General features: G+C 43.8%; 1 protein-coding gene across 1 annotated transcript in view; it reads left to right on the top strand.

Annotated features, from left to right (window-relative positions):
* The window catches only part of TBXAS1 (thromboxane A synthase 1), a 157,691-nt gene that overhangs the window by 56,278 nt on the left and 74,535 nt on the right, over positions 1-26,878 (top strand). Inside the window, exons 4-5 of the mRNA XM_045565287.1 lie at positions 7,628-7,724; positions 23,370-23,486. Of these exons, the coding sequence (XP_045421243.1) occupies positions 7,628-7,724; positions 23,370-23,486 (214 nt within the window). The remainder of the gene's footprint in view (positions 1-7,627; positions 7,725-23,369; positions 23,487-26,878) is intronic.

The following is a 26,878-nucleotide window of genomic DNA, read 5'->3' as shown; positions in this document are numbered from 1 at the left end:
AAATATTTCACGGACCAGTTACACTGGTATAGGACGTTTCTTCCCACCCTGTAGAAAGTAGATCTAAAATTCAAAAACCCCATAATTTAATGGCCTTTTGAACTCATAGGAATTATAGGATTTAAAGCTATAGCAAACTGCAGTGATTACCTAATTTTCACTCCCACACTTCAGTGGTGGCCCAGGGAGTTTCAGGAGTGCATGCCTGGAGTGGTTCCCTGCCTGAGTGGCAGAGCTGTGCGACCCTGGATCCTGCCTGCTGAACACCAGCACGTAGTACTTTCCAGGACCCCACAGCAACTCGGGAGAGAGGAAGACACTGCTGCACATTTGTACCGATGTGCAACACAGACCAGACCCTTTTAGGGAAGTGAGCTTTGAGAGGCAGAATGGTATGGGGTACTCACAAGGTTGAGGTGAAAAGGGGCACCATACTAGTTAGGACATCTCGACTTCAGATGATAGAAACCCGACTCAAACTAACTTCAGTACAAACTAAGTGCCATAAGCTAGGAGGACCCAGCGAAGCATCCTGCAGGAGGCAAAACCCTGGATTCGACTTTGGACCTCCTAGGCAGTCTCTCTCCCTGAAATCTCTGCTGGTCTCTCTTAGCCCCCTCTGCAGACAGGTTCCCTCCACGTGGTAGAAAAATGGCCACCAACAGCCCTAGATTCATATATTCCCAGTTTAGCAGCTCCAGGAGAACATCAAGGCTTTTCACCCCAGCACGCATGTGTGATAGAAATCCCGATGAAGGATTCTGACTGGCCCTGCTTAGGTCACGTGTCCACCCCTTGGACTAGTCGCTGTTGTCAAGGAGATGAGAAACGAGGATTGGCCATGCCTGGAGGTAGAGCCCATTGCCACGACCAGAGGGGCAGAGTTCTGTAAGTGACAGCACCTTCAGAACTACACCGACTGGGGGAGGGGGGCTCCCCAAGGAGTGGTGGGCAGATGAAAACAGGCGCCCTAAAGGGAGGCTATGAGTGCTTAAGACACACTTCCCTTACAATTTTTTCTGTTTGAAATCTTTCCAGGAGCTCCTCAAACTACAGATGAGCATTTTTATAAATATAAATTCACAAGATTACACAATTTACATGTAAAATGGGACCAGTTTTCTCGTAAGGTTCATAAATGAGCTCTGAAGCAATTCTAAAGGAATTGTTGCAAAATTGTTTTTAGTATTAGCAATATTACTAGGAGAAAGCAGAAAGACTCCCAAGGTGACTACTTGGAAGGACAACTTCCATTTGCATGTAGAAGTATTACTTTTTTAAAAAAAAAAATCCAGATTGTCTGTAAAATTATTTTGATAATAACTACAATACAAATATATTACCAAAATATGTGTGTGCCCCACAGTGTAATTGCTTTTCATTTAGATCTAAGAATTTAGGGAAATGAGAATGGGTATGAACCTTGGCTAAATATAGAGCAGGTTTTTAACTTGGGGTTTGTGTCCCCGATATGGTTATTGTCAATCACATCAGGATCCCCTGGGAGCTTGTTAAAATAAGAGGTGACTGGGTTCCACCCCAGAGACTCTGGCCGGGTAGGTCTGGGTGCAGCCGGGCACTGTTATATTTTCTGAATGTTCCACAGTTGGTTTTGACTAGCCCCTGAGGCTGAAAACCAGGACAGCGGTTCTGAGAGTGTGGGAGTGGTCGTCTTGCAACAGAATGCAAGAGCCTGCTGAAATGCAGATTCCTGGGCCCCACCAGCCCTGGTAGATAAGTCTTGGTGGGGAGCAAGAGTTTATTAAGCTTCCAGGTGACTTTTTAAAAACTTTTTTCTTTGAAATAATTGTGGATTCATAACAAGTTGCACAGAAAATGTACAGGGAGGTCCTGTGTCCTCTTAACCTAGCTTCTCCCAGTGGTACCCTCATCCATAACCATAGTACGTTATAAAAACCAGGTGATTGACACTGGTGCAATGCACAGAGCTTATCAGATTTTATCCAGATGTATATGCACATGTGTGTGTGTGTGTTTGTGTGTGTAGAGTTCTATGCAATTTTATCACCTGTGTAAATTTGTGTAACCACCACCACAGCCAAGATACAGGACTGTTCATCCCCATAAGGCTGTCTAGTGCTATCCCTTTATAGCCACACCCACCCATCACCACCCCCATCCCCAACCCCTGGCAACTACTAATCTGTTCTCCATCTCTATAGATTTATTTCAAGAATGTTATATAGACAGAATCATACAGTAGGTAACCTTTTGAAATTTTTTTACTCACATAATTCCCTTGAGATCCATCCAAATTATTGCATATATCAATAGTTTGTTCTTTTAAATTGCTGCATAGTATTCTCTTGTACGATGTACCACAGTTTGCTTAACTAAACATCCATTGAAGAATACTTGAATTGTTTTCAGTTCTTGCCTATTATGAATAAAGCTTCTATAAATATTTATATAGCTGTTTTGTGTAAACATAAGTTTTCATGTCTCTGAGATAAAGGTTCAAGAGTGCAATTGCTGGGTGATATATATAGTAAGAACATATTTAGTTTTATGAGAAATCGCCAAAATATTTTCCAAACTGGCTGCATCATTTTACATTCACACCAATAACCTATGAATGATCCACTTTCTCCCCATGTTCATCAGCATTGGATGTTATCACTATTTTTGTTTTTATTTTAGCTGTTCTGATAGTTGTGTGATGTTATCTCATTATGGTTTTAATTTGCATTTCCCTAATGGCTAATGATGTTGAACACCTTTTCTTGTGTTTACTTGGTATCTGTATATCCTCTTTAGCAAAATGTCTGTTCGTGTCTTTTGCCCATTTTCTAGTCAGATTATTTGTTTTCTAACTGTTGAGTTTTGAGAATTCTTCAAATATTCTAGACACATGTCCTTTGTCAGGTATGTCATTTGCAAATATTGTCTCCCATCCTGTAGCTTGTCATCTTCTTAACAGGGTCTTTTAAAGAGAAAATTTTTTTTATTTTGATGAAGTCCAATTTATTGACTTTTGTCTTTTATGGATTATGTTTTGGTGTTAAGTCTAAGAACTCTTTGCTTAGCTCTAAATTTCAAAGATTTTCTTCCATTTTTTTCTAAAAATTTTAGTTTTATATTTTACATTTAAGTCTGTGGTCCATTTTGCATTAATTTTCGTATAAGGTATGAGATTCATATTTTTGCCTATATATGTCCAGTTGCTCCAGCACCATTTGTTGAGAAGTCTATCCTTCCTCCAATGAATTGATTTTGTATCTTTATCAAAATTACCAGTTAAGTACATATGTGTGGGTCTATTTCTGATTTCTCCGTTTTGTCCCATTGATTGATGTGTCTATTTTTCTGTCAGTACCACACAGTCTTGACTACTCTAGCCAAGTCTTGGGATCTGGTAGACTGATTCCTCCCACTTCATTCTACTTTTTCAAAATTAATTTAGTTATTCTAAGTCCTTTGCCTTTCCGTATAAGTTTTAGAATAAGTTTGTCTATGCCTATGAATCTTCTTGCTGGGACGTTGATTAGAATTGCATTAACCTTATAGGCCAGCTTTGGGACAATTGGTATCCTTACAGTGTGGAGTCTTCCAATCCACGAACATGATATATCTCTCCATTAACTTAGGTCTTCTTTGATTTCTTTCATCAGTATTGTAAATGGTATTGTGTTTTCATTTTGGTTTCCACATGTTCATTGTTAGTATGTAGAAATGCTATGGATAGTTTTGTATGTTGATCTTTTTTTATTAGGTGACTTTAAGATTCATGTATATTGATCTTGAATACTGAAACCTGCTGAACTCAATTTCAGAATTATTTTATTCCTTATATTTATACATATTATTTTATATTCCTTTTAGATTTTTTTTATTCCCTAGTATTTTCTCTGTGGACAATTATGTCATCTCAAATAGGGACAATTTTATTTATTCCTTTCCAATCTATATGCTTTTTATTTATTTTTCTTGCCTTATTGCACTGACTAGAACTTCCTGTACTATGTCAAACAAGTGTAGTGAGAGTGGACGTCCTTACTTGGCTCCCCATCTTAGGGAAAAGCATTCAATCTTTCACCATTAAGTATGATATTAGCTGTAGGTTTTTTGTAGATATTTTTTATTGAGTTGAGAAAGTTTCCCTCTATTTCTGAGAGTTTTTATTATGAACAAGTGCTGAATGTTGTCAAATTCTTTCTTTTCATCAACTTATATGATCACATAAGTTTTCTTTTTTAGGCAGTTAATATGGTGGATTATATCGATTGGTTTAAAAATATTAAACCAGCCTTGTATACCTAGAATAAATACCACTTGGTTGTTCTGTGTAATTCTACTTATACACTGCAAGATTTGATTTGTTGAATATTTTTGTTTCTAAGTTCATGACAGATACTTGTCTATAATTTTCTTTTCTTGTACTATTTTTGTCTGATTTTGGTGTCAGGGTAATACTGACCTCATAAATTGAGTTAGGATGTGCTCCCTCCCCTTTTATTTTGGAAGCGATTATAAAATTATTGTTAATTCTTCTTTAAATGATTGGTAGAATTCTTCATTGAAACCATCTAGGTCTGGAGATGTCTTTTTGGGGAAATTTTAAAACATGAATTCAATTTTTTTATGGTTATAGGATTATTCAGATTGTTTAATTCATCTTCATTGAGTTTTAGTAGTTTGTGGTTTTCGTGAAATTGGTCCATTTCTTCCTAGTTGTCAAATATATTAGTCTAAAATTGTTTATAATAGTCCCTTTTCCTTTTAAAGGCTGTATTATCTGTAGTGACATCCTGTTTCATTCTTGATATTGATGATTTGTATCTTCTCTCTTTTTATCTCTGTTAGTATTACTATAGGTTTATTAATTTGATTGATTTTTTCCAAAGAATTAGTTTTTTGTTTTATTATTTTTTCTATTGTCTTTCTGTTTTCAATTTCATTGATTTCTGCTCTTATCTTTATTATGTTCTTCCTTCTGCTTGTTCTAAGTTTTTTGCTCTTCTTTTTCTAGTTTCTTGAGATTCAGTTAAAATCTTGCCTATTTTCTAAGGTAGCATTTAGTGCTACAAATATCTCTTTCAACACTACCACAAATTTTGATGTTATCTAATTTTTACATTATGTTTAATTATAATATAATCATGTATTTGTTCTCTTTTGGACCCTCTGTTTCTTGTTTCACTTTTCTTGCCTTGTGGGTTATTTGAACATTTTTAGAATTCCATTTTGGCTTATTAAAAATGTTTTATATATTGCTTTGTATAGTTTTCTTAGTGTTGCATAAATGTGCATATGTAATTTACCACAGTTTACAAGTATGGATGCCTCACCATTTCGAGTGATGTGTGGAAATTTTGTTTCCATTTTGGTCCCTTTACCCTCCTAACTTTTTAAATATATAATTGTCCTAAGTATTTCCTCTACATACATTGAGCACCACATCATATGGTGTTATAATTTTTGCTTCAACCAGTAAGTATGACTTAAGAGATTCATAAGAATGATAGTCTATTATTTTTACCCATTCCATTGTTCTTTGCTTTCTAAAGTTCCAAACTTTCTTCTGTTATCATTTCCCTTCTGTTTAGAGAACTTCCTTTAGCCATTCTGTAAGGGTAAGTCTGCTAGTGACAAAAGCTTAGTTTTCCTCCATCTGAGAATGCCATTGTTTCCACTTTTCTCCTGAAGGATAACTTTCACCAAATTAACAACTTGTGATGGGCAATTCTTTCCCTTCAGCCCTTGAAAAATGTGCCACTTCCTTCTGGCTTCCATGGTTTCTGATGAGAAATTTGAGTCCTTTGAATTGGTGTTCCCTCTAAGTAATACATCCTTTCCCTCTGGCTGGTTTCAAGAATTTTTCTTTCTTTTTTAGTTTTCAGAAATTTAATTATAATGTGTCTTGGCATGGATTTCTTTGAGTTTATCATATTTGAGGTTCATCCAGCTTCTTGAGTCTGTAGGTGTATGTCTTTTGCCAAATTGGAGAAATTTTCAGCTGTTATTTCTTCAAACCAAGGTGACTTTTAAGCACATTTTATGTATGAGAAGTATTGCTCTGGAGTAGGGTTCAGAGGCCCAAGAACTTCTCAAATTGTATACAAATGCTGTGAGTGTTTTATTTTTCTTCAGAGAATGTCCACAGCTTTCACTAGATTCTCAAAAGACTCTATGACACTCACCATAAATGTTATAAAAGCATAGGTTTATGGCCTTATTGGATTATTTTTGGTTTTCTTGGTTGAAACCAGTAAAAAACTAGTTGGTATCCTTTTCTTTCCTTGTACCACATCTGTTGAATTCCTCTGTCCCAAAGATTTCTCCAAGTTTTGAAAAATATGATCACTCAGGTGAATATTTTCTAAGCACCTAATACGTGCCAGACAAAAAAGAATTTTTGTTCATTTTTCCCCTAGTCAGTGAGAAGGAGAAGAGTTTTTACATTACCGTCATTTTGGAGTTATGAAAAGCTCTGAGTAACTAAGAATGCTGGAATACACTTGGCTGCCTTTGTGTGCGACCTTCCCCTTTAAAATCTGTTCCTTACCACTCTGAGCTGGATATACCAGCAATCAAATCGCATTCCTGAAAGTATAATTTCACACACTAACAAGTGCTTGTGCAGTGGGCCCCTTGTCATTGCTCTGGCTTCCTTTGCACGGTTGGTGGTTGGACGCTTGTAGTTGCCCCTGGCAGGCTTGTCCTTAGGCAGTTGCTTGAGCTGATCCCTCTTCCCAACAGCCCTCACCTCCTTTGTCACCCACCTTCCTGGACGAACTCCTGCTCATCTTACAGAACTCCGTTTGGGAAGTGCCACTTTCGGGCGGTCTTCACTCTCTCTTCAAGTGCTGAGCTGGGTGTGCCTTCAATGTCACTCCTGCCTGCCAGCACGTCACACTGTGCGCTGATTGTCTAACTGTCCCTCCCATCAGATGGTGAGACCCTTGAAGGCTGTGACTGGGACTTGATTGCTTTTGTGTCCCCAGTACTTTCATAAATATAATAAAACATGCACATATGCATTGACTCCCGTTAGCATTCACTGCCACCAGCTGAGTGCCCATCATTACCATCCTAAGTGTCTGTTGAGCCCCTTTATATACAGGTGTGGCAATCAGATATTCAGCCTTCCCCAGAAGATCTAATCTTCCCACATTCCCACAAGCATCTGTTTATTCATTCGTTTTAGACATTTTTTGAGAATCAGTTTAAAGATTATTGGTCTTCTCTTGCTAGAATGCCTATCTCCCCACTTTTAGAAATTATAGACAACATTGACCCGTCATTTTCCTTCTTTGTCTTAATACTGGATCTGATGAACCCCTTATTATTGTGTTTACATTTATAGATCTGTCTTTCCTACCAGGCTATAAGCTCCGTGGGGCAGGGACTGTGTCTTACTCAGCCCAGAGTCTCCAGGGACTGGGACATGGTGGCATTCCATAAATGCTGGCAGAAAGCATTTGGTGTGAGATCATCGCAGCTACCCGGTTGCTCAGGATTGGAACATGCATTTCCTCATCTTCTCCATATTTACTTTCTATTTATCCTTTACCTTTCATTCTAAGCTATTGTGAATTTTTTTTTAGGAAAGGAGAAATGGGTAAATGCAACACATTTTAAAGCAATTTTTTTTTGTTCCTCCCAGGTACTATCTTGGTCGGCGGATGTTTATTGTTATTTCTGAGCCAGACATGATCAAGCAGGTGTTGGTTGAGAACTTCAGTAACTTTACCAACAGAATGGTATGTAGTTTTCTTTCTGTGTGTGGGTGGATGGGGAATCATCCTAAGACGCAAGCACTGCATGACGGATTGGATAGGGAGGCGGTCAGGCCTCTTATCGGATTTAAGTCAGTTCCACTCCAAATTGAGCTCCCCAATGAACTCAGGTTTTCAAAAGAGATGTACAGGACTGGTATAAAAGAGTGGCATTTGCATTCAAGAAATGCTTCAAGAAAGCCAAAACTCAAGAGAAGTTGAGGTTAATAAAAATGCTAAAACCAAGAGGGTTTTCTAAAGCTGTGTTCAAAGGTAGAGGAGTCCAGAGGGCACAGGCCAAGTGACTGCAGAGGACGGAGCAAGGTTAATACATGTGAGTGGGAAAGCAAACTTTGAGGCTCTTGTGTTACATCTTTCCCAGAGGATATGAAAGTATTAAGGCTGGAAAGGGAAGACAGGCAACATTAGGAGGGAAATGTGTCCCCCAGTAGGAGGAGAAGCCTTTAAGGGGGCTCCAACCTGCAAAGGATGTACATGGCCTGTTGTTTTTGCAAAGTTCATGTCTTACTCTTTATCTTTGATGAGATATCCCAAAGAATGGGAAAGGTGACAGAAAACAGCAGAGCTCAGTGTTGCCCATGTTTTCCATTAAGCCTTCAGGATTGAGCGCCAGTTCCCGTGACATGATTTAAGGGCCCCTGTGATGCGGATCTGGTGCATATGCTCCAGCCTGTCTCTCGCTGCTCCCCAGTACAGGTGGTCACCCCAGCTGGTCCTCCACTCTCTGTCCCACCTGCTCTGAGAGGCCTGCCCCTGGGACTGGGGGCAGCACAGCCGTGGGTCTCGTGTGTATCACAATGTGAGCTTGAGCACATTTCTCAACTTCCTTAGGCTTCTTGTTCCTCTTCTGGAAGGGGGTTATGCTGTACCTTCGTGGGCTGTTGTAAGCTAAATGGAACCACGCGGATAAGCCCTGCCTCTGCGCAGCACTGGCCAGGCGAGACATTAGTGCTTTTAACAAGAAAACCCTCCGTTCCTACACCTGTCCAAACCCTAGCTATTGATTCCTCAAGGCTCGCCTCAGTTTCTTCCTCCTCTTCCATGAAGCCTTCCTTACTGTCATCCGCATTTGCTTTCCTGTTCTCTGTACTCCTTTCCACAATTGTCCCCATGGTGGCTTCTACTATGTACAGGAAAGGAAGATATGGCTTTTACCCCAGCTTGATGATGAGCTCTTTAAGGCCAGGAACTGTATCTTGTGGTTCTTTTTTTAATACCCCACGGTGCAAACACGTAATGACTATTCAGTATCCGGTATATTCTTGTTCAAACTGAACTGAATCTCCATCACCCTGACGTTCTTCTCAGAAGAATAAGGTATTTATTACCTGAGCCCGGAGATTCAGTACACGCTTCTGCATCGAGATCATTCACAAGCGGTAGGAAGACCCGTGGAAGACGAGATCGCTAGGAATCCCCAGTGTGTGTAGGTTTCCATCCGGGAACGAACCCACTCATCTCCAGCTTTGTTTACGGTCTGTAGGCCAATTCCATATTCATGGCAAAACAACCCTAGTGACTCAATTTTTTAAAAACAGTCATTAGAGTGGGATTTTCTCCCAGGTTTTTGAAAGTCAAATTAAATTGGGTTCTGTGGTTCCCTCTTATCCATATGCTTATTTATCTGCTCAAAGAACTCAAGGAGATTAGTGAGACGTGATTTCTCCTAACTGACACCACCCGCCTTTCCTCTAATCGGCCGTGTTTACTTAAGCATTCAGAGTCGGCTTTATTATACATTCGCTCAGTAAACATTAAACGCTTACTCCATGCAAGCTTCTCCCAAATGATCCCTTGTGATGCAGAAAATACCTCGGCACATTAGTCTGATAAATTAAGTGAAGAGGAACTTAAATAACGCATGGTTTCGTCTCCCAGCGGTGAGAGCCCACCTCCGTTCTCACCCCCGGGCCTGAGTGCTGTGAGCTCGGTGCCCCGGGCCGGCCTGGTGAAGGCCCTACTGGAGGTGCTGGGGTCGGCTCTGAAATCGGCGTGAGCTGTAGGCACCTCAGGGGGGAGCCACGGAGTGTGCTGACTGGGGCGGGGGCCACTACCGGGACCTCCCTGACATGTATAAACATCGAGCAAATACTGGAACTCAAAAATCATTGAATGAAATATTCTTTTTCAAATCCAGAACACTAGGTGCTTCCCCACCGAGTCTGTGCGATGCCCCTGCCCTGTCCTGCCCATTTTCCGAATGGACTTGCGGGTCTGTATCAGTGCCCGCAGGACTTCGCGAAATTGCCCAGGGCTGGAGCAACCACAGTTTGCCGTTAAACCCAAATCAGTCTTCTTAGCATTTGTAGAAACTTAGTTGTCCCCACACCTTGGGACTTGGATATTTTTATTTAGGTATTTTCAATTAGCTCTTCTTTGCTATCAGGTACTGTCTTCAGTGAAGCCATGGGAGCAGCTCTTTTCTTAAATCTCTGTGGGAACTGGAGCTGGGGCCACGTGTCTCAGCAGGAATGGCCGTTACCAGTGGGAGAACAACTTCTTTTGGCCTCCTGTCCAGGCCTGGAGCTGGGATGGGGGGGCTGTGGGAAGGCGGCAAGAGGTAGGCCCATGTGAGGTTGGTCTGGGGGGACGGGGGCTTGGAGCAGATGTGTGGAATCACAGAGATACACATTCCGGTCCAAAACTGGCAGCGCGGAGAGTGAGTCAGGCTGCACACGTGATCATTCTGGGTTCCACTGCTTGGATGTGGAGCGGGGGTGAGAGGTGATGGCAGTTGTGTGTGTGTGTGTGTGTGTGTGTGTGTGTGTGTGTGTGTGTGTGTGTGTGTGTGTTTTAGAGGGTACCCTCAGGTCCTCGTGAGCAACACAGAGGTCACCTCCCCAGGCACAGGTCAAGCCACACCACTGACACACAAGAGTCACATCTAAAGCCATGTGATGGATTTGGTGAGTGGTTTCGTTCAGAACCATCGAAACCCAGGGGCGTGGCTGCCCCAGGTGCAGCCTCTCAAAGAAAGGGCTGCTTCATCCACTCCCCACGTGGCCGTCAGAATCCTAGGCTGAGTCACTGTGAAACCACCGACTCCTTGGCACTGGCAAAGGCGACTGACGTAGGGAGTCAAATAAGTCACTGGAAACCTCATAACCCTGCATCTGCAGCAGCACGCTCCTCGGGGAAGAGCAGGAGTGTGTCGGCTCATCACAGAGCTAATCAGCAAAGAAAGCTCAATTCAGAGCTGATTCAGGTGGATCAGACTCACCTGAGCTGGGGCCACAGGGACCTGCCTGGTGGCATCCCCCAAGAGGCGGGGGCCTCGGCAGGCTTGCCATGAAACTGCCCCCTTGAACTTGTCCTTACACCTGCAACTGTCCATTGACAGCTTTTGAAAACCTGTTTATCTGGAGTTCCTCACCCCTTTCCTTTAAAGAAAACACTGAGTAAATGAAGACGTTCAGATGTTCAAACGTGTGCTGCAAGATTTAAGGTGTGAGAGTGGTTGTCAAGCATGGCCTGGGGAAGCTTGCATTGCTACAAACCTTGCAAACATTTTTTTAGCTGTGCATTTCTTGAAAAGGATCAACTTAAACTGCAGGTCCACAGCTCTGAGGCGGAAGTTCTTCTGCAAGCCCAGACTGCAAAGAGCAGCGAAAACAGAAACACAGATGTGCAACCTCATTTGCCTGCCCACCTATTTTGAGGCTGTTATCTTTGTTTTATGTGACACATTTTGCTGTGCACAGGAAACCCTCCAGCCTGAGCTGGAAGCTTCTCATCCCAGGATGAGTTGCCCATTGGCAGTCCCGGGTGACAGCCACAATGGGACGCCTGTCTCCTTTCACTCGCTTGCCTAATGTCTGGACATGGCTAGTCCTGGAAAAGATAGATCCGTGGAATTGCACTGGATCTGCAAAACACACTTAGCTTCTAGTTTCCAACGTGGTAGCAAAGTTTAAACTCCAACATCTTTAATGACACCGAGAGCCTTGTGAAGCCTTGGGACTATAGGAGAGTTCTTAGCATTTTGTGTTGAGTGGTGTTGATTCTGAATGCTCAGATATTTTTCTCTCAGCCTTGCAGAACGTTTTTTTTTTTAATTTCAAAATCTTGTTGGAAATGATGTCCTCTTTTTGTGTCTTAGTAGACTCTTGGCTCGGCAGGAAGCCATCTTTATATATTTTAAAAAGAAACAAGTCAAATCTTGTTCTGATATTTAGGCCTTCTCACCCTAATTTTGTGGTAGCAGGAGTAGAAATAAGTGTGTAAACCAGGAGATTCATACCTAGAATTTTGGGATGAGAATTGTAAATAAGTCATAGAAGCAAATTCTGGTCTCTCAATGGCTGTGTTCCTGAACGTTCCATGGAAGTCAGGTCACTGTGCCGGGGGGTCCTGGCCCACACTCTCCTTCTCTGCCCCAATCTCCTTCTAATAATGCGTCCTTTTTCCCATTTCCCCCTCTTCTAAGCCATAACCCAGCAGTATGGTGAAAGGTGTGTGGTGTACATTTAAAGGAATAAATCAGATTCCAGATTTGCTGCCCCGCGTTAGCTGTGTGACTTGCAGCCAGGCCTTCTTTACCCTTCCCGAGCCTCAGCTTCCTCCTGTGTAGAATACGAGTGTCAGACTGGCCAGTCCCTAAGGTCGGTCTGGTTCCCAGTTTGTGCTGTCATCGGTGCCAGCAGGTGAACCTGAGATTCCCGCCAGCACCTCATGGAGCCATTTTGAGCTTCAGATACTGGGGACCCGCTCCCTCTTAGGGTCCCTCAGGAAAATTTCTTCTCCCAGCCAAGTGTGACAGGGCCTATATCAGGGACACCCTTGTCCCTCTCTAACACTTCTTTTGGCCAGAAGCTCCACAGAGATCTGTCAAAGAGTTTCCTGAGAAGGTTTAACAAGCCCCGTGACCCCCCTCCTCCTCAGGAAGGGCCCTCACTGCCGGGTGAGGGGCTGACAGGAGCACAGTTCCCAGCGCATGGTTTCCTCCTCCTCAGTGGGTAAAATGCCAAGAACTCTCTCAGGAAGGGCCGCCATAGCCCACACCATGCCTTTGTCTAACTAGAAGAGTCCTCCTTCCACCGGCTGGAGCCGGCTCAGCAGATGGAGCCCAAGCTTGCTTTTAGCAGCCACACGTCACCCTTGAGCTGCGCACACACCTTACAACCTTACTCGGAGGCTGTTCTCTCAGGCCAGCAACCATCTAAAGCAGAGAGAGAGAAGGTGATGTAATCTCTATGCCCATCTGCTACTGGCAGAATGAATGAAAATCGTCCAGTGTAATAATAAAAGAAAACCTTTACCATTTTCTCATTTTAGTACTTTTTATGTTTATGTTTATATTTTACTTTTAGTAAAGGGAACCTCTTTACTATTTCAAAGCACCAAAATATAAGCCCTATACTTGGTTCAAATCTTTCTTCAGCCCAATAGGAATAGTCATATATTGAAAATGGCTTCAAGTATAGAATTTGGGGTCATCCAAGTGATAGAATTCTCAAATTTTAACTGATTATAACACAATGAGGAGACATGTCATGTCTCCAGGAGAGGGAGAGAGAGGTTGTACAGGGAGCGTCCTCATCCGTGCAAGGTTGTGTGAGAATTAGAAACATTTGTAACAGGAGAGCACCGCCCTTTTGTGATCATGGCCTGCGTTCTAATGTCAGTGTTTCTGCAGCCTACCCGGCACCCTTGCTAGACACGTTGGCCACACTCGCGGCACAGCCACCGAAGTAGAGCAAGATCTCCTGGAGTCTTTAAAAGCACCTTTCTCTGTGTACCTGGCGCCCGCAGCTCTGTGTGGCTGTCGGAGGACTGTTGACTGCTCTGTCAAGACATCATAGGGGTCATCTAGATTTTGAGTCAATGTTCTTGCATGTTCCAGAACACAAGGAACATTTTTTTGACTATAGCTTCATATTCTATTAGGCCTCTGAGTCCTTTCTCCCAATAACACACACACTCAGGTATAGCAAAAATGCATTGCGTGCATTTTGTGACACTCCGGGAGAAGTTGGTGGTCCTTACGTGGCTAGAGGCCAACTGAGAATCCGTGGTGCAGCCCACGATAAACACTCACTGGTCGCTCTCTTCCCACAACCACAGAATCCCGAGGTGTTGGTTTTCTTTAATAACCTGCCCCTCGGGACTATGTGATTCCTCAAAGTTTAAAGTTTTTGCTTAGAGGACCTAATAGGAAGTTAGACTCTATTTTAAGAGAGCTTCATTGAGAAGCCAAACATGTTCAAAGTCAAGGGAATCTTGGCAGTTGAGCCAGGAGGCCACAACTAAGCCACTGCTGCTTATCAAGGCAGTTTCCTAATTACTGGAGGATGAGCCAGGAGTTGATGAAATATTGTGAAAAGCACCGCGTTGGTTGTGAGATAGACAAGTATTGGTCATAAACCACCCCTCTCCTACCCTCCGTTCTTTGTCTCGATAGTTCCAGTGCGGGCACAGCCCCGGCACACAGTGGGCGACCCCGAAGTGTTCACAACTTGATCACGGACAGACACCATTCAGAGCTGAACTTGCAAAACACTAAACATAAAATGCAGCAAACCCAGCTCAAGGCCTTGGCTGTCGCAGCAAAGTCACATGTGTCTGAATGTTGCTCAGTCCCTGTTGAAAAGAGCAGCCACCCAGCTCCTGCCGTGGAGTGCAGGGAGGGCGGGAGGCTGTAGACTCCACGGAATCAGTGTGGAGTTTCATCCGCATCTTCCTGCCCAAGCCTGGCTGTCTGGAGCAGAGCAGGCAAAGACGGGGCCCCTCTGCTGTGATTTCCACCCCCTCCCGCTGCCAGCGCTAACACCCCACCCTTCAGCAGAGGGACAAACTCTTCAACCACACGGCCCTCCCTTACCTGTCCTCGCCCCTCTGCAGTGACTTCTACTCACTCGGGTCTCCTGCCCCTTCCTGCCCCTTTTAGAAGGTGGGAACTGAGGGGCCTGTGGGCTCCAAACAGGGGCCACCCCTTGAAGGAGGTGACAGGATCGCAAAATTTCACCCTGTGACATACTAATGACAGTCCATGTTAAATAAAGGAAGTTAGTCACCTGGCCTCAGAGGAGACTTGCAAGGGGTGCCAAGGAAGTTAGGGTGATCACCCAAAGTCAGGGAGACACACATGAGCCAGTGAGAGAGAAACTGCAATCCGCTGACAGCACGTTAGAGGTAATGCGGTCACCGAAGGGCGGATGACCTCCACCTTCTGCATTGTCAGTCACATGCAGAAAATGCAGAATCTGAATCAAAACTGGTCAGGGGCTTCCTGAGCAGAAAGGACGCCCTCACAGCCCTTAACATCCCTCTTAAAATGTGGTCCATGTCTGAAAACCCTTGTCTAGATAATGAGGTCTAATTCTCTCACACATGGCAGGAGGACACTCCTTCCTGAGACCAGGCACTGCTCCTAACAGTGCAGCAGGACAGGCTTCCTCTGTTCTTGGCAGTGAAACCCCAACACAGCCCGGCAGGCTTGTGGTCAATTAAGGTTCCCAGATCTTTTTCATGTGAATTATTGCAGATCAGGTTTCTTCCATTCCCATGCTCTAAACAATTAAATTTTTAATCTAAATATGAAGACTTATAAGTTACAACTGTTGATTTTCATCTTGTTGGTGTTCATCCAGCATTCAAGGCTGTCAAAATTAAATGTTAATTGTTTTTTAGTGTTTTTTAAAATTGAGATAACTTCCATATATAAATCTTCAGTGTAAAGCTCAATGCATTGCTATACCTGTATGTAACCCCATGACTGTCACTGTCACAGTCCAGAACAGTTTCGGCACTCCAGAGGGCTCCCTTATGCCTCTTCTCAATCAGCCCCTCTCAACCAACTGGAGGAAACCGCTCCTCTGACATCTATTGGCATAGATTCACTTTTGCTGCTTTTGAACTTCATGGAAATGGGAACACAGAGTTTGTGTCCTTTTGTTCTGGCTGCTTCTTCTCAATATAATGTCTCTGACATTCATCCATGTCATGTATTAAGATGAATGTGGCTCATCTCTTTTTATTGCTGTATAGTATTCCAATGTATAAAAATACCACAACTTATTTCTCTATTGACAGACATTTAGTTTGTTTCCAGCTTTTTAGTATTATGGATTCAGTTGGTATGCGTGGCATGTATCAAGGAGTGGAGTTGCTAGTTCACAGGGGTAGCTGTATTTTTGGCTTTTGCACATAGTGCCCAGAGGTTTTCCAGAGTGATTGAGCTAATTTATACTCCTACCAATACTGAGGAGTATAAATTAGTATGAAGGCCTAGTTATTCCATATCTGAGCCAATGCTTTGTCTTGTCTTTGTTTCTAATTGTAGCTATTCTGGTGGCTGGGTTGTCATGATATTTCATTGTGGTTTTAGTTTGCATTTATCTGATGAGTAATGATGTTGAGCACCTTTTCACGTGCTCATTGGCCACTGGATATCATTCTTTGTGATGTACCATGAAATCTTTGCCCATTTTTTAAAAATGTATTTGACTTTTTCTGATTGGTTTATTGTCATTCTTTATATGTTATGTTATGAGGCTCTTGTCAGATGAATTGGGAATATCTTCTCCCAGTTTGCGGTTTGATTGCTCACTCTCCCAATGATGTCCTTTGATAATGAAATACAATTTATCAAAATCTATGATACTGCTTTTGGTATTTTGTTTAAGAAATCTTGCCTTACATCCAACCTCACAAAGATAGTCTTCTAGAAGTTTTATTGTTTTACCTTTCACTATTGGGACTATGATCCATCTCCAATTTACTTTGACCCATTGAAAAATGAAATAACTTCCTAATGGGTCAAGGTTCATTTTTTTCTATGTTGATGTCCAATTGCCCAGTGCCATTGTTGAAAAGACCACTTATTCCCCACTGAATTGAATAGCATCTCTGTCATAAATCAAAAGATCATATGTGTGAATCTATTTCTAGACTCTGTTTTGTTTCATTGGTCTATTTCTTTACCCTTGTACCAGTATCACACTCTCTTAAATATTATAGCTTTATAATCAATCCTGAAAGATGGCAGTATGGATTCTCCTTGTTATTCCAGTTCCTTTGACTCCGTATATATTTTGGCAAGAATTGGCTTGTCAATTTTTGAAGGATTGACATCATAACACTATTGAATCTTCCAAACCATGAATGTGGGATCTCTACTTATTTAGGTCTTCTTTAATTTACCTTAGCAATATCTTGTAGTCTCAGAGTAGGAGTCTTGTACATCCTTTGTTAAATGTAGCTCTAGGTATTTGACAGTTTTACTGTTAATGTAAATTGTATTTTTAAAATTTCATTTTCTAGTTGTTTGTTGCCCATATGAAGAAATAATTTTTTTTATTTTTAACTTATATTCAACAATTTTATTAAGCTCAATATTAATTCTAATAGTTTATTTATAGATATTTCTTGAATTTCCTGTTATACAATCATGCCATCTATAAATAAATACAGTTTTACTTCTTCCATTCCAATTTTTACATATTTTATTTTTTTCTTGCTTTATTGCATACTCTCTGTTGTCAAATAGAAGTGTGATAGTGGACATACTCATCTTTTTTCCAACCTCAGAAAGTGTTAAATAGCTCGCTATTTTGCGTGATGTTAGCTGAAGATGTTTTTGTAAATGTCATTTATCAGGTTGAGGAAGTTCCCTTACATTTATAGTCCACTGAGAGTTGTTATCATGAATGGGTGTCAAATTTTATCAAATATTTTCTTCTGCATCTGTTGAGATTATATATGTTTTTCTATTTTGTTCTATTAATGCATCAAGTTACATTGATTTTCAAAGGTTGTGTAATTCTTGATGAATTATTATTTTACTATATCCCTGGATTATATTAGCTAATATTTTGTTTAGGGTTTTTGCATCTATGTTCATGAGAAATATTAACCTATAATTTTTCTTTCTTATAAGTCTTTGTCAGGTTTTGGGATCAGTTTATGCTGCTCGAGAATGGTCCAGATTAATGTTAGATTGTGATTCTGTGAATACTAATCTTTTCAGCTGTGATTTCCGCAAATCAGTTGTTCATTATGAAAATAACAAATAAAATGGTCAATTGGACTGGGCTAAGTGTAGAAGCCTGTGGTTCTCCACTCGATTCCAGATTAATAGAGTTCTATTTATCTTTAACTGTTCCACCAGCCATGAAACTACCAAACAGAATTATTTACGACCCCATTATTTCTCCTCTTTTTCCATAAAAAGTGTCCTTGGAAATCATTAAATGTTTTGTTTCCCACATCTATAGATCTGTCTCTCTGTGGAAAAAAAAAACAAGAATGAGGTTACTTTGGCATTACTTGTTAGTGAATTTGCACTAACTTCTAAAGATCACTTTTTAAAAAATCTTTTTCAAATGGGAGTAAGATATTATTTGTATGGGGCCACTAGGGTGAAGTCCAATCAACAGGGCTTCTTTCAGGAGATGTTCTCTAAGCTTTGTCCCAGTAGGTGAACAGGAGTTAGCAGGCAACAGAGAAACAGGGCTGGACTGGGACCTAGAGTTTCAGGTAAAGAGAAAAATGGCTCATAAGAACGATCAGACCTTAGGGAGAAGATGGCCTGGTCAAGGCACTAACAGAATAACAAGACGTAATCTCAACACTCTGTGCCAGGGACTGTTCTAAATGCTTTAAATGTATTAACTCGATTAATCATTCCGGTTGCTCAGTCCCAAACTCGGGGAGCCATCCTTGACTCCCCTCTTTCTTTCTCCCACTTCTTTCACAATCTGTCAGGAAATCCTGTTGACTCTTCCTTCAAAATCATCCCACATCTGATGGTTTCTCGTCATGTCTGCGGCCCCCAACATGGCCTGAGCCCCCCTCCTCCTAATGGCTACCCCGGCCTCTGTCCTGGCCCCTCACAGGCTATTCTTAGCACTGAGGCAGCTCAAGACACGCCTCTGTTCAAAAAACTCTGTTATGTCTTCCCGTGTCACATAGAGTAAAAATCCTTCCAAGGCCCTGGAGGCCTTCTGCACGTAGGTCCCCATGACCCCGCTGCTCTCTGGCCTCCCTCAATCCATCCACATGGCCTCCGGGGGGCTCCTGACGCACACAGCGTCCTTGCTGCCATGGTGCAGGCCTGGGACTTCACTCCCCGGCTCCTGCAAGGCTTTGCTCAGACCTCACCTGCTCCAGGAGGCCAGTGCAGACTGACCCATTTAATACTGCACCTTGCCGCACGCCACTGTACCATACGGTGGATTTCTTATGTTCACTGCCTGCCTTCTCCCACTAGCATGTAAGCTCTGAGAGGACAGGAGCTTTGTTTGGTTCACGGATGTATCCCAAGCACTTAAATCAGGGCCGTGCACGTAGCAGGCACTCAATAAATGTGTTGAGTGAGTCAAGCCTCACAATCACCTTAAGAGGTAGGTGGCATTATGTTATCCTCATTTTACAAATTGAAAACGGTAGACAGCCAAGATTTGGGCCCAGGGGTCTGGCTCTAGAGGCAATACTCTTAGCACTGCATTATCCTGCCCAAGACCAGGGTAGAAAATACAGCCGGAGCTTCTAGAAAACCCCTCTCCCTGTGTCTTCAGACCACTACTGCAAGGGGTCGGGAAGTTAGAGAATTCCTCCAGGCTTTGTGTGGTGTTCAGAAGGGGGTGGGGAATTGGCCAGAGTACGCTGGGCCTTATAAATCAAGTTAGGGAGTTTGCACAAGGACAGGGCTAGATTTTTGCTTTAGAAAGATCCCGCTGACTGCAGGGTGGAGGACGGATGGGTGTGACAGGCTAGAAGGCAGAGAAATCAGTCAGGGGCTGAGATAATAGTGACCTCAGCCAGGGTGGTGGCTGTGGGGATGGGAGAGTTGGCAGATCAAAGAAAGATTTAATAGTTGTGACTGACAGGATTGTAGCTGAGAGAGAGGACAACTCCCAGGTCTGGGGTTTGGGTTAGAATAGGTTTTTTGAACTTTTTCGACTAAGACCTATAGTAAGAAACACATTTCACATTTTGACACAGAACACACACACACACACACACACACACACACACACACACACACACACACACACACACACACACATACACACCCACCCACACACCCATCTTGAGCAAGTTCAACAACAAAATACTTACCCTTACTTTGACTCCTCTATATTTTCTAGCCTGTCTATTTCTTATTCTCTGTCTTTCTTTTCTTTCTTTAAATGCTGGTTGCCACTCACTACACTGATTTCACGACTGGTTATGTCGGGAAGTCTGGAAACCCCTGGGCCAAGAGTGACTGGAGGGGCCTTTCCTGAGACTTGCAGGGATGTGTGGCTGGGCTGACAATGGGAGTCTGGAAAGCCCTGTTTCCTGGGACCCCTTCCCGGGACCCAGAATCCCTTCTTGCCTAACACAGCCCTGCCCCCATTAAATTTATGTCTTGTTCCTCATTCCTTCGGGGGGACCCTTTGCACCTCTCCAGGCATAGGTCAGTAAATCTGACCCACAAACACATGGAGACAAGGCTTGGGGGTGCGGGGGGCTGTTTAGTCGGCTTAGAGTTTTAGATTTTCAAGGTGAAAGAGTTCTGTGGATGGATGATGGTGATGGCAGCACAGCAATGTGAATGTACTCAATACTAGTGAACCCTACACTTAAAAATGGTCAAGACGGCAAATTTTATGTTATGTGTATTTTGCCACAATTTTTGAAAACTATATGTAGACAAACTAATAAGAAAAAATGTCTGGGGTGGTCTTCTGGAAATGAGGTCTCAGGGTTGGAAGAGTTCTTTGAAGGTCATTTAGACCAAACCTCTCTGGACTCTCAAGCTCCCTGTATAGTATTTCCAAGAGGCGGTGTGCAGTCTCCAGTGAAGAAGAGCTCATTGCTCAAGGCAAGTTGTTTTATCTTTGAATAATTCTGACTTTTGACCATTGGGATAGTCCTCCTTTAGAAGAGCTGGAATTTTCCCTATAGCTTCCACTATCAAACCCACTTCCACTCCCCAGGGTCACAAAAACAACTTGAATTCTCTCTTCTATGTAATATGCATTCAATAAATATTTATTAGGCACATGCTTAAGTACCACTATCTGACCTCCCAAATACTCTCTTTTGCAGTTAAAAATTCCATAATCTGACAACTATTTCGTATATGACATGATTTAATGTCCCTTCACCCTCTGACTGCTCTTTTGAAATGACCAATTTGCTGCTCTCCTTCTTATAGTAAGACATCTAGAAATGAAAACATTACTCTAACCAATGCCCCTAAACTTTTCCATCAAAAAATGGAGGATTCTGATGGAACTTCTAGGCTGATGGGAGCGCAGTGTCATGGCCGGCTGGTGAGGGAGATATCTGAGGGCCATGCTGACATATCGCATGGCAGCTAGATTTGTCCTTCAGGTGCGAGATAAAAAATGGTGTGGACCGAATCCTTAGGTCTTAATGACAGGTACAAAATCCAATCACTCTTGACTCTGATCTCTGATTTATTCTGTCTCACCAGAGCCACATAAACCATCACCCCACTTTCCTTGGAGTGAAATGGTTTATTACATGTAGTGTAGCGTAGCACTGCGTTTCGCCACTATATAAATATACATAATGTATGATTCCTCCTTTGACTCTGGAACCTAAACAAATGGATTATGTTCCAAAAATTCCATAAAGCCGTAATTCTGCTTAGTGGCCATGGCACTCCTAAAGAATTTCATTCTAAATATAGAGAGGTATTCCTCTGCAGAAAAATATCCCAGCAACTTGGTGCTAATATATAATTAAATCCCTTCTAGATACTTTGCAGTTATATTTTATGGCTTATTTTGAGTGTTCATATTTTATCAGAAAATTATAATTTTCCTCTAAATAGGAGTTTTTACAAGGCTTTTGAATTATGATGGCTGGCTTCATGTTTCGACTATAATTAAAACAGTGAAAAGAAACAGCATTGCTGTGCATCACACGTGGTTCTGAAGAGCGCTTGGTTCCCCAGCCCCCCTGTCTCCCCACACCCTGAAGGCCTGAGGCTGGGGGGCCACTCTGACCAACAGTGGGGCCCCATTTTGCGCCAGTTGGTGGGATAGCTGGTTTTAGAAAGGGACAGAATGGCCTGGGAAGGAGGGATGAGGAGACCAAAGATGCCTTTGCCTCTTTCTGGGCTCAGCTTCAACGCCCCCTTCTCAGAGAGGCCTCCTGCCCATGTCTCCCATGTCCCCACCGTCCCTCCCACCTTGCTCTGCTTTTCCCTTCATGACATTCACTTTTTCCTGCACTGCAGTCTTGTGTGTGTGGGCAAACTCTGCTCCCCACCGACTGCCAACTCCATGAGGGCCAAAGCAAAGTCCTTTTTATTCAACACTGGAGAGACAACTTCTTGAACCTTGTGTTAGTTTTTTAGGGCCTCTGTAACTAAGTGCCACAGACTAGGGAGCTTAAGCAACAGAAATTTATTGTCTTACAATTTTGGAGGCCAGTCCAAGATCAAGGTGTCAGCAGGGTTGGTTTCTCCTGAGGCCTCTCCCCTTAGCTTGCAGACGGCCGCCTTCCCCTGTGCCTGCACACGGCCTCTCCTGCTGTGTCTGTCCTAATCTCTTCTAATAAGGACACCAGACGTGTTGGATTAGGGCACAGCCTAATGACCTTATTTTACCCTAATTACCTCTCTAAAGGCCCTGTCTCCAAATGCAGTCGTCCTTGGTATGGGGATGGGGGTGCAGGGGAGAGGAGGGGCATTGGTTCCAGGATCTCCTGTGAATACCAAAGTCCAAGGATGCCCAAGTCCCTGATTTAAAATGTATTTGCATATAACCTACGTACGTCCTCCCATACACTTTAAATCACCTCTAGGTTACCTATAATACTAACACAAAGCTACACATCACTTCCTTCACGTGGAGTCAGTGTAGTACTTGGCACAGGCCAAATTCAACTTTTGCTTTTTGGAACTTTGTGGAATTTTTTATCTTAATAATTTTTGACCCATGATTGGGTGAATCCATAGATGCAGAACTCACTGATATAGGGGCCAACTGTGCAGTTGAGTCAGGACCTAAACACATGAAGTTTGTAGGGGGGACGTGGTTTGGCCATGGCACATGTATTAGGCATTCAACAAATCCTTGTCCATTGAGAGAGAAATGAATGACAGATAGCACACAGAAACATCATGACAGGAGTGCTCTTGGAAGCAGCCTGGGTCACGCTGCTGAAGAACTCTCCTTTGTCCTTCTTCCCTCTCCCCCACCCACACACCAAGGACCCAGACACACGAGTCTGTCAACCTAACCAACCCAGCCACACAAAACTCCTTTCCACAATGTTCAGACATGGAACCCAGTCCCAGGAAAGCCTAGCCCACCTCCAGGAAGCCTGCTTTGTCCTCAGGGAGCTCTTGCTTGGTGGAGGTTGCAGAGCACACAGAAGCTGCCACATCATTTCCACGAGGATGACCATGCCACGCCAGGTCGAACTGAGCCACCAGAGCTACAGTTTGCTCCCTCAGGGCCTTGAACACAAATCTTTAGATCACTGTCCGTGAGCCTTCATGCTCCTCTGCATCCTTGCAAGAGAAATCTCCTAGTTTGCTGGGCATGGATGGAGTTTAATTGGAGTGTCCATCATGAAGCTGTATTCCCACTGAGACGGCTCTGACTCCCTGTGTCCTAACCCTCTGCTCCTTACTTCCATCAGGCCTCGGGTCTGGAGTTCGAGCCGGTAGCCAACAGCATTCTGTTTCTACGTGACAAAAGATGGGAAGAGGTCAGAGGTGTCCTGACCGCTGTATTCAGTCCTGAAAAGCTGAACGAGGTAAGACACAGGAAACACAGACACTCTTCCCTTAAGGAGCATGTTTCTTCTTTCCACACTGTGATGGAGAGCGAGTTTGTGTTGCTTCACTCGCCTGGGTGGAACGTCAAAATGCTGTGCCCGCTGGGGCCTTCAGCCCTCTCTATCACGCAGAAAGCACAGGACACTGTGTCGCGTGTCTTCTGTTTCTCCAGCCTCCCCCACGCCCAGTTGCCATAAATCAATTGTGAGTCAACAAGTACACATGGGGTCCAGCTACGTCCAGAGACACTGCTGGAGGAACTTTGGGGGCTCGCAGGGGAAAACGGCAACAATGTGAGTCTCAAATACTTTCATTAATAACAGGTCACCTGGGGAGCTTGTTAAAATGCAGATTCTGATCCAGCAGGTGTGGGTGGGTCTGATAGTCTGCATGTCTAATGCCCTCCCAGGTAATGACGCCGTTTCTGAACAGTGAACCACACTTTACGTAGCAAGAAGCTAGAGAACAGCTTGACACAAGGGTGAGCACTGAACCAAGTCTTAAATAAGGAAGTGATGGCCTTGAATTATTGGGGAGGAGCAGGGGAGATGCCCTAGCAGAACTCTAGGAGGGCAGGCATGCCCGGGTTAACCTTGAGGCCAAGTCCAAGGCAAGGGCCGGCTCCCCAAGACGCTGCCCTTCCCAATCAGCTGTGCGTGTAACACCTGGTGTTTGCACTGCCTCCGGCCAATCTCTTGCTCACCAATCCTAACTGCTGGGTTTGTGTCTGAGCCCAACAGCCCCCCTCGACAGCCCCCCTCGATTGCTGAGCTAGCCTTGCTGCTCTGAATTCTGCAACAACTCAGAAGTGTGACCTTGAGCCCTTCTGGTGTCAAGTGGTTAAGGGGCTTCCTCTGTTTGAGTCCCAGGTACACGGGCAACTCCAGAGCAAGTGGCCTTCCAAAGCTTGGCTGGAGGGCCCTGGGCCTCAGACACCCACCAGGTCTGGCTGTTCCAGAACGCCTGTCTTCAGTTCAATAAATGAAAGCTCCTTTTAGCTTAAGCTCAAGATGCTCACACATATGGTCATGATTGAATTTCTATAAATCTTTTGAAGTTCTGCAGAAGAGGAGAGGGTTCCACACCTCATAACATCCAATTAAACTCAGGCAGAAACTAGTGATCCTGCCTACTTTCAATGCGGTTTTGGTTTGCGTTTCCGTAGGTAGCCTTTGGGATTTGGGGGCAGTTTATGGCAGCAACTCACACTCACACAGCAGCTGTGTGTATCAAGCACCCGCCCCCCGAAAGCTTCCTGTTTATATTGACACACTTCACCTTCACCACATTCCTGTGAGATAAATACTATTATTACCATCATCACCCCCATTTTACAGAGGAGGAAACTGAGGCACAGAGAGATTAAGCAGTGTGCTCCAAGTCACACAGCTAGTAAGACGCAAGCCTAGAATCCAGCTCTTGACTACTGGTCACACCACTGACTGCTTCTCTCACCCCCGTGTTTCCAAACGGTGCTCTGAGGCCCCTAGGACTGTCCCCGGGGCTGTCTGAGGGAGAAGGAAGGAAGTGGAGCAGATGGGGCCTCTGCGGAAAGCTCCAGAGTGTCAGAGGCAACACTTCTCTGTTTTCTGCCCAAGTTTGGAACCAAGTGAGGTATGAAAACAGGTTTTAGGAAGAGAAAACACAATTTTCTCCTTCCTTACTAGTGAAGCTGTTTGAGAAATAGAGCCCCTTATCTGATCACGTGGGCTTTTGAATGCTTCACCCAGAACGAGACAATGTAGCCTCCGCCCGCAGGAGGGGGGCAGATGCCGTCGGGGCTGGCCCGTGGCCCACACATGCTCGGTTCCTTCTTCCTGGGCTCCCGAGATGCAGGAGAATCCAGAACGCGGGGCCAACCGGAGTGGTACCCAGGTGCAGCTGTCCTCGGCCGGAGGTGCCCACTGGATCACCTGCGGGGGGGGGGGGGGGGGGGGGCTTTGAAAATGATTGCTGCCTGGGCCCCACACCTAGCAATACTGATTCAGTTGATTTTGTCTGGGGTGCAGCCTGGGTTTGAGGATTTTTTTTCAAGCTTCCCAGGTGGTTGTAATGTCAAGCCAGTGCTGTGAACCGCCACTAGCAGACGGTCCCCACAAGGAAACATGGAGCAGGTGGCCCTGCTCACACTTAGCTTTGAGTCCTTTGAGGTTTCACGAGAGAATTTGTTTGAAGGAAGGGCCTGCTTCTTTAAAAAGTTGTACACCGCTGTCCTGTACCACCTAGACAGGCTGCGTAGCATGTCTGCCTTTGTCACACCCAGACGCTAAAAGGTGGAGTTAGCTGAGGCGAGACAGGGAGGGAGGTGACGTAGGTGAACCTATGGCTGACGTCACTGGCTCCAACACGCTGTATGTCTTTATTCGATGAGTAAGCAATGACTTCCAGAGCGTTACAGATGTAGGAAGAACCTTACCTTGTGAAAAAGAAATTGATGAATGGTATCTGAGGGGGAAAAAAAAAAAAAGAAAGAAAAGTCAAGGAAAACAAGTTCTAGCAGTCTTGAGCTGCGGTTCTTTGATAAAAGGACTATCAGGGTCTAGATTTCTTTAGCGCCTTGCAAGGAATACCAGAAAGTGATGCAATGTCATTTCCCAAGAAAATCCAGTGGTCGGGGGTGGGGGGGTCAATCTTCTCCTTTGGTCCACAACTCAAATCCTCAGTACCTGAATCAGTTGCAGAAAATAGAGTTCCTCCAGGATGTTCACCACACTAAGATGCTGAGAGAGAGATCCTTGACAGAAATTCCCTAGCTATTGCTTCTGTTCCATCCCGTGATTTCACGTTCGTTGATGGGATGCCACATGGTTAATTGTTTTAAAAGTTCATTGAAAGTCACTTTTCTACTCTACATAGTTCAATTTAGGTTCTTGGGTTTTCATCTGGAAGGATCTTCTTCCAGAGGACAGGGTAGTCGGCCTTTTACCCCACCCTGGAGAGTTTAGCCCTGCGAGCTGAGGTTTCCTGGGAGGCATCTAAGGAGATCCACCAGGCAGAAGTTGGCTGTGCGAATCTGGAGCTCGGCTGAGAAGGGCAGGAAAGATGCTCATTGGAAACAGACACGGATGTGGTCGCCCAGGGAGTGTGTGTAGCATAAGTGTAAATACGGTTCTGGGGAGAACCTTATTTAAGGGCAGCACAGAGGAGAAACCTACAAAGAAGGCCTAGGAAGAACAGCCTGACATGGACACCGGAGAATGTGGAAGGGGAAATTATTTCAAAGAGGAAGGAACAGCCGAAGGTGTTAAATGCTACTTAAATAAAAAGAAACACCAGGACAGAAAAGTGTATGACACAGATTATATTCTGAAATGTGAGACCAATGTACACATGTTCCATGCTCCATAGATCACGTTCCCCGTGACTTTCT

The sequence above is a fragment of the Lemur catta genome, chromosome 11 (assembly GCF_020740605.2).
Source record: "Lemur catta isolate mLemCat1 chromosome 11, mLemCat1.pri, whole genome shotgun sequence".
NCBI classification, from domain to species: Eukaryota; Metazoa; Chordata; class Mammalia; order Primates; family Lemuridae; genus Lemur; species Lemur catta.
Note: the sequence above shows the minus strand (reverse complement) of the source record. Positions and strands in the feature narration are given on the sequence as shown.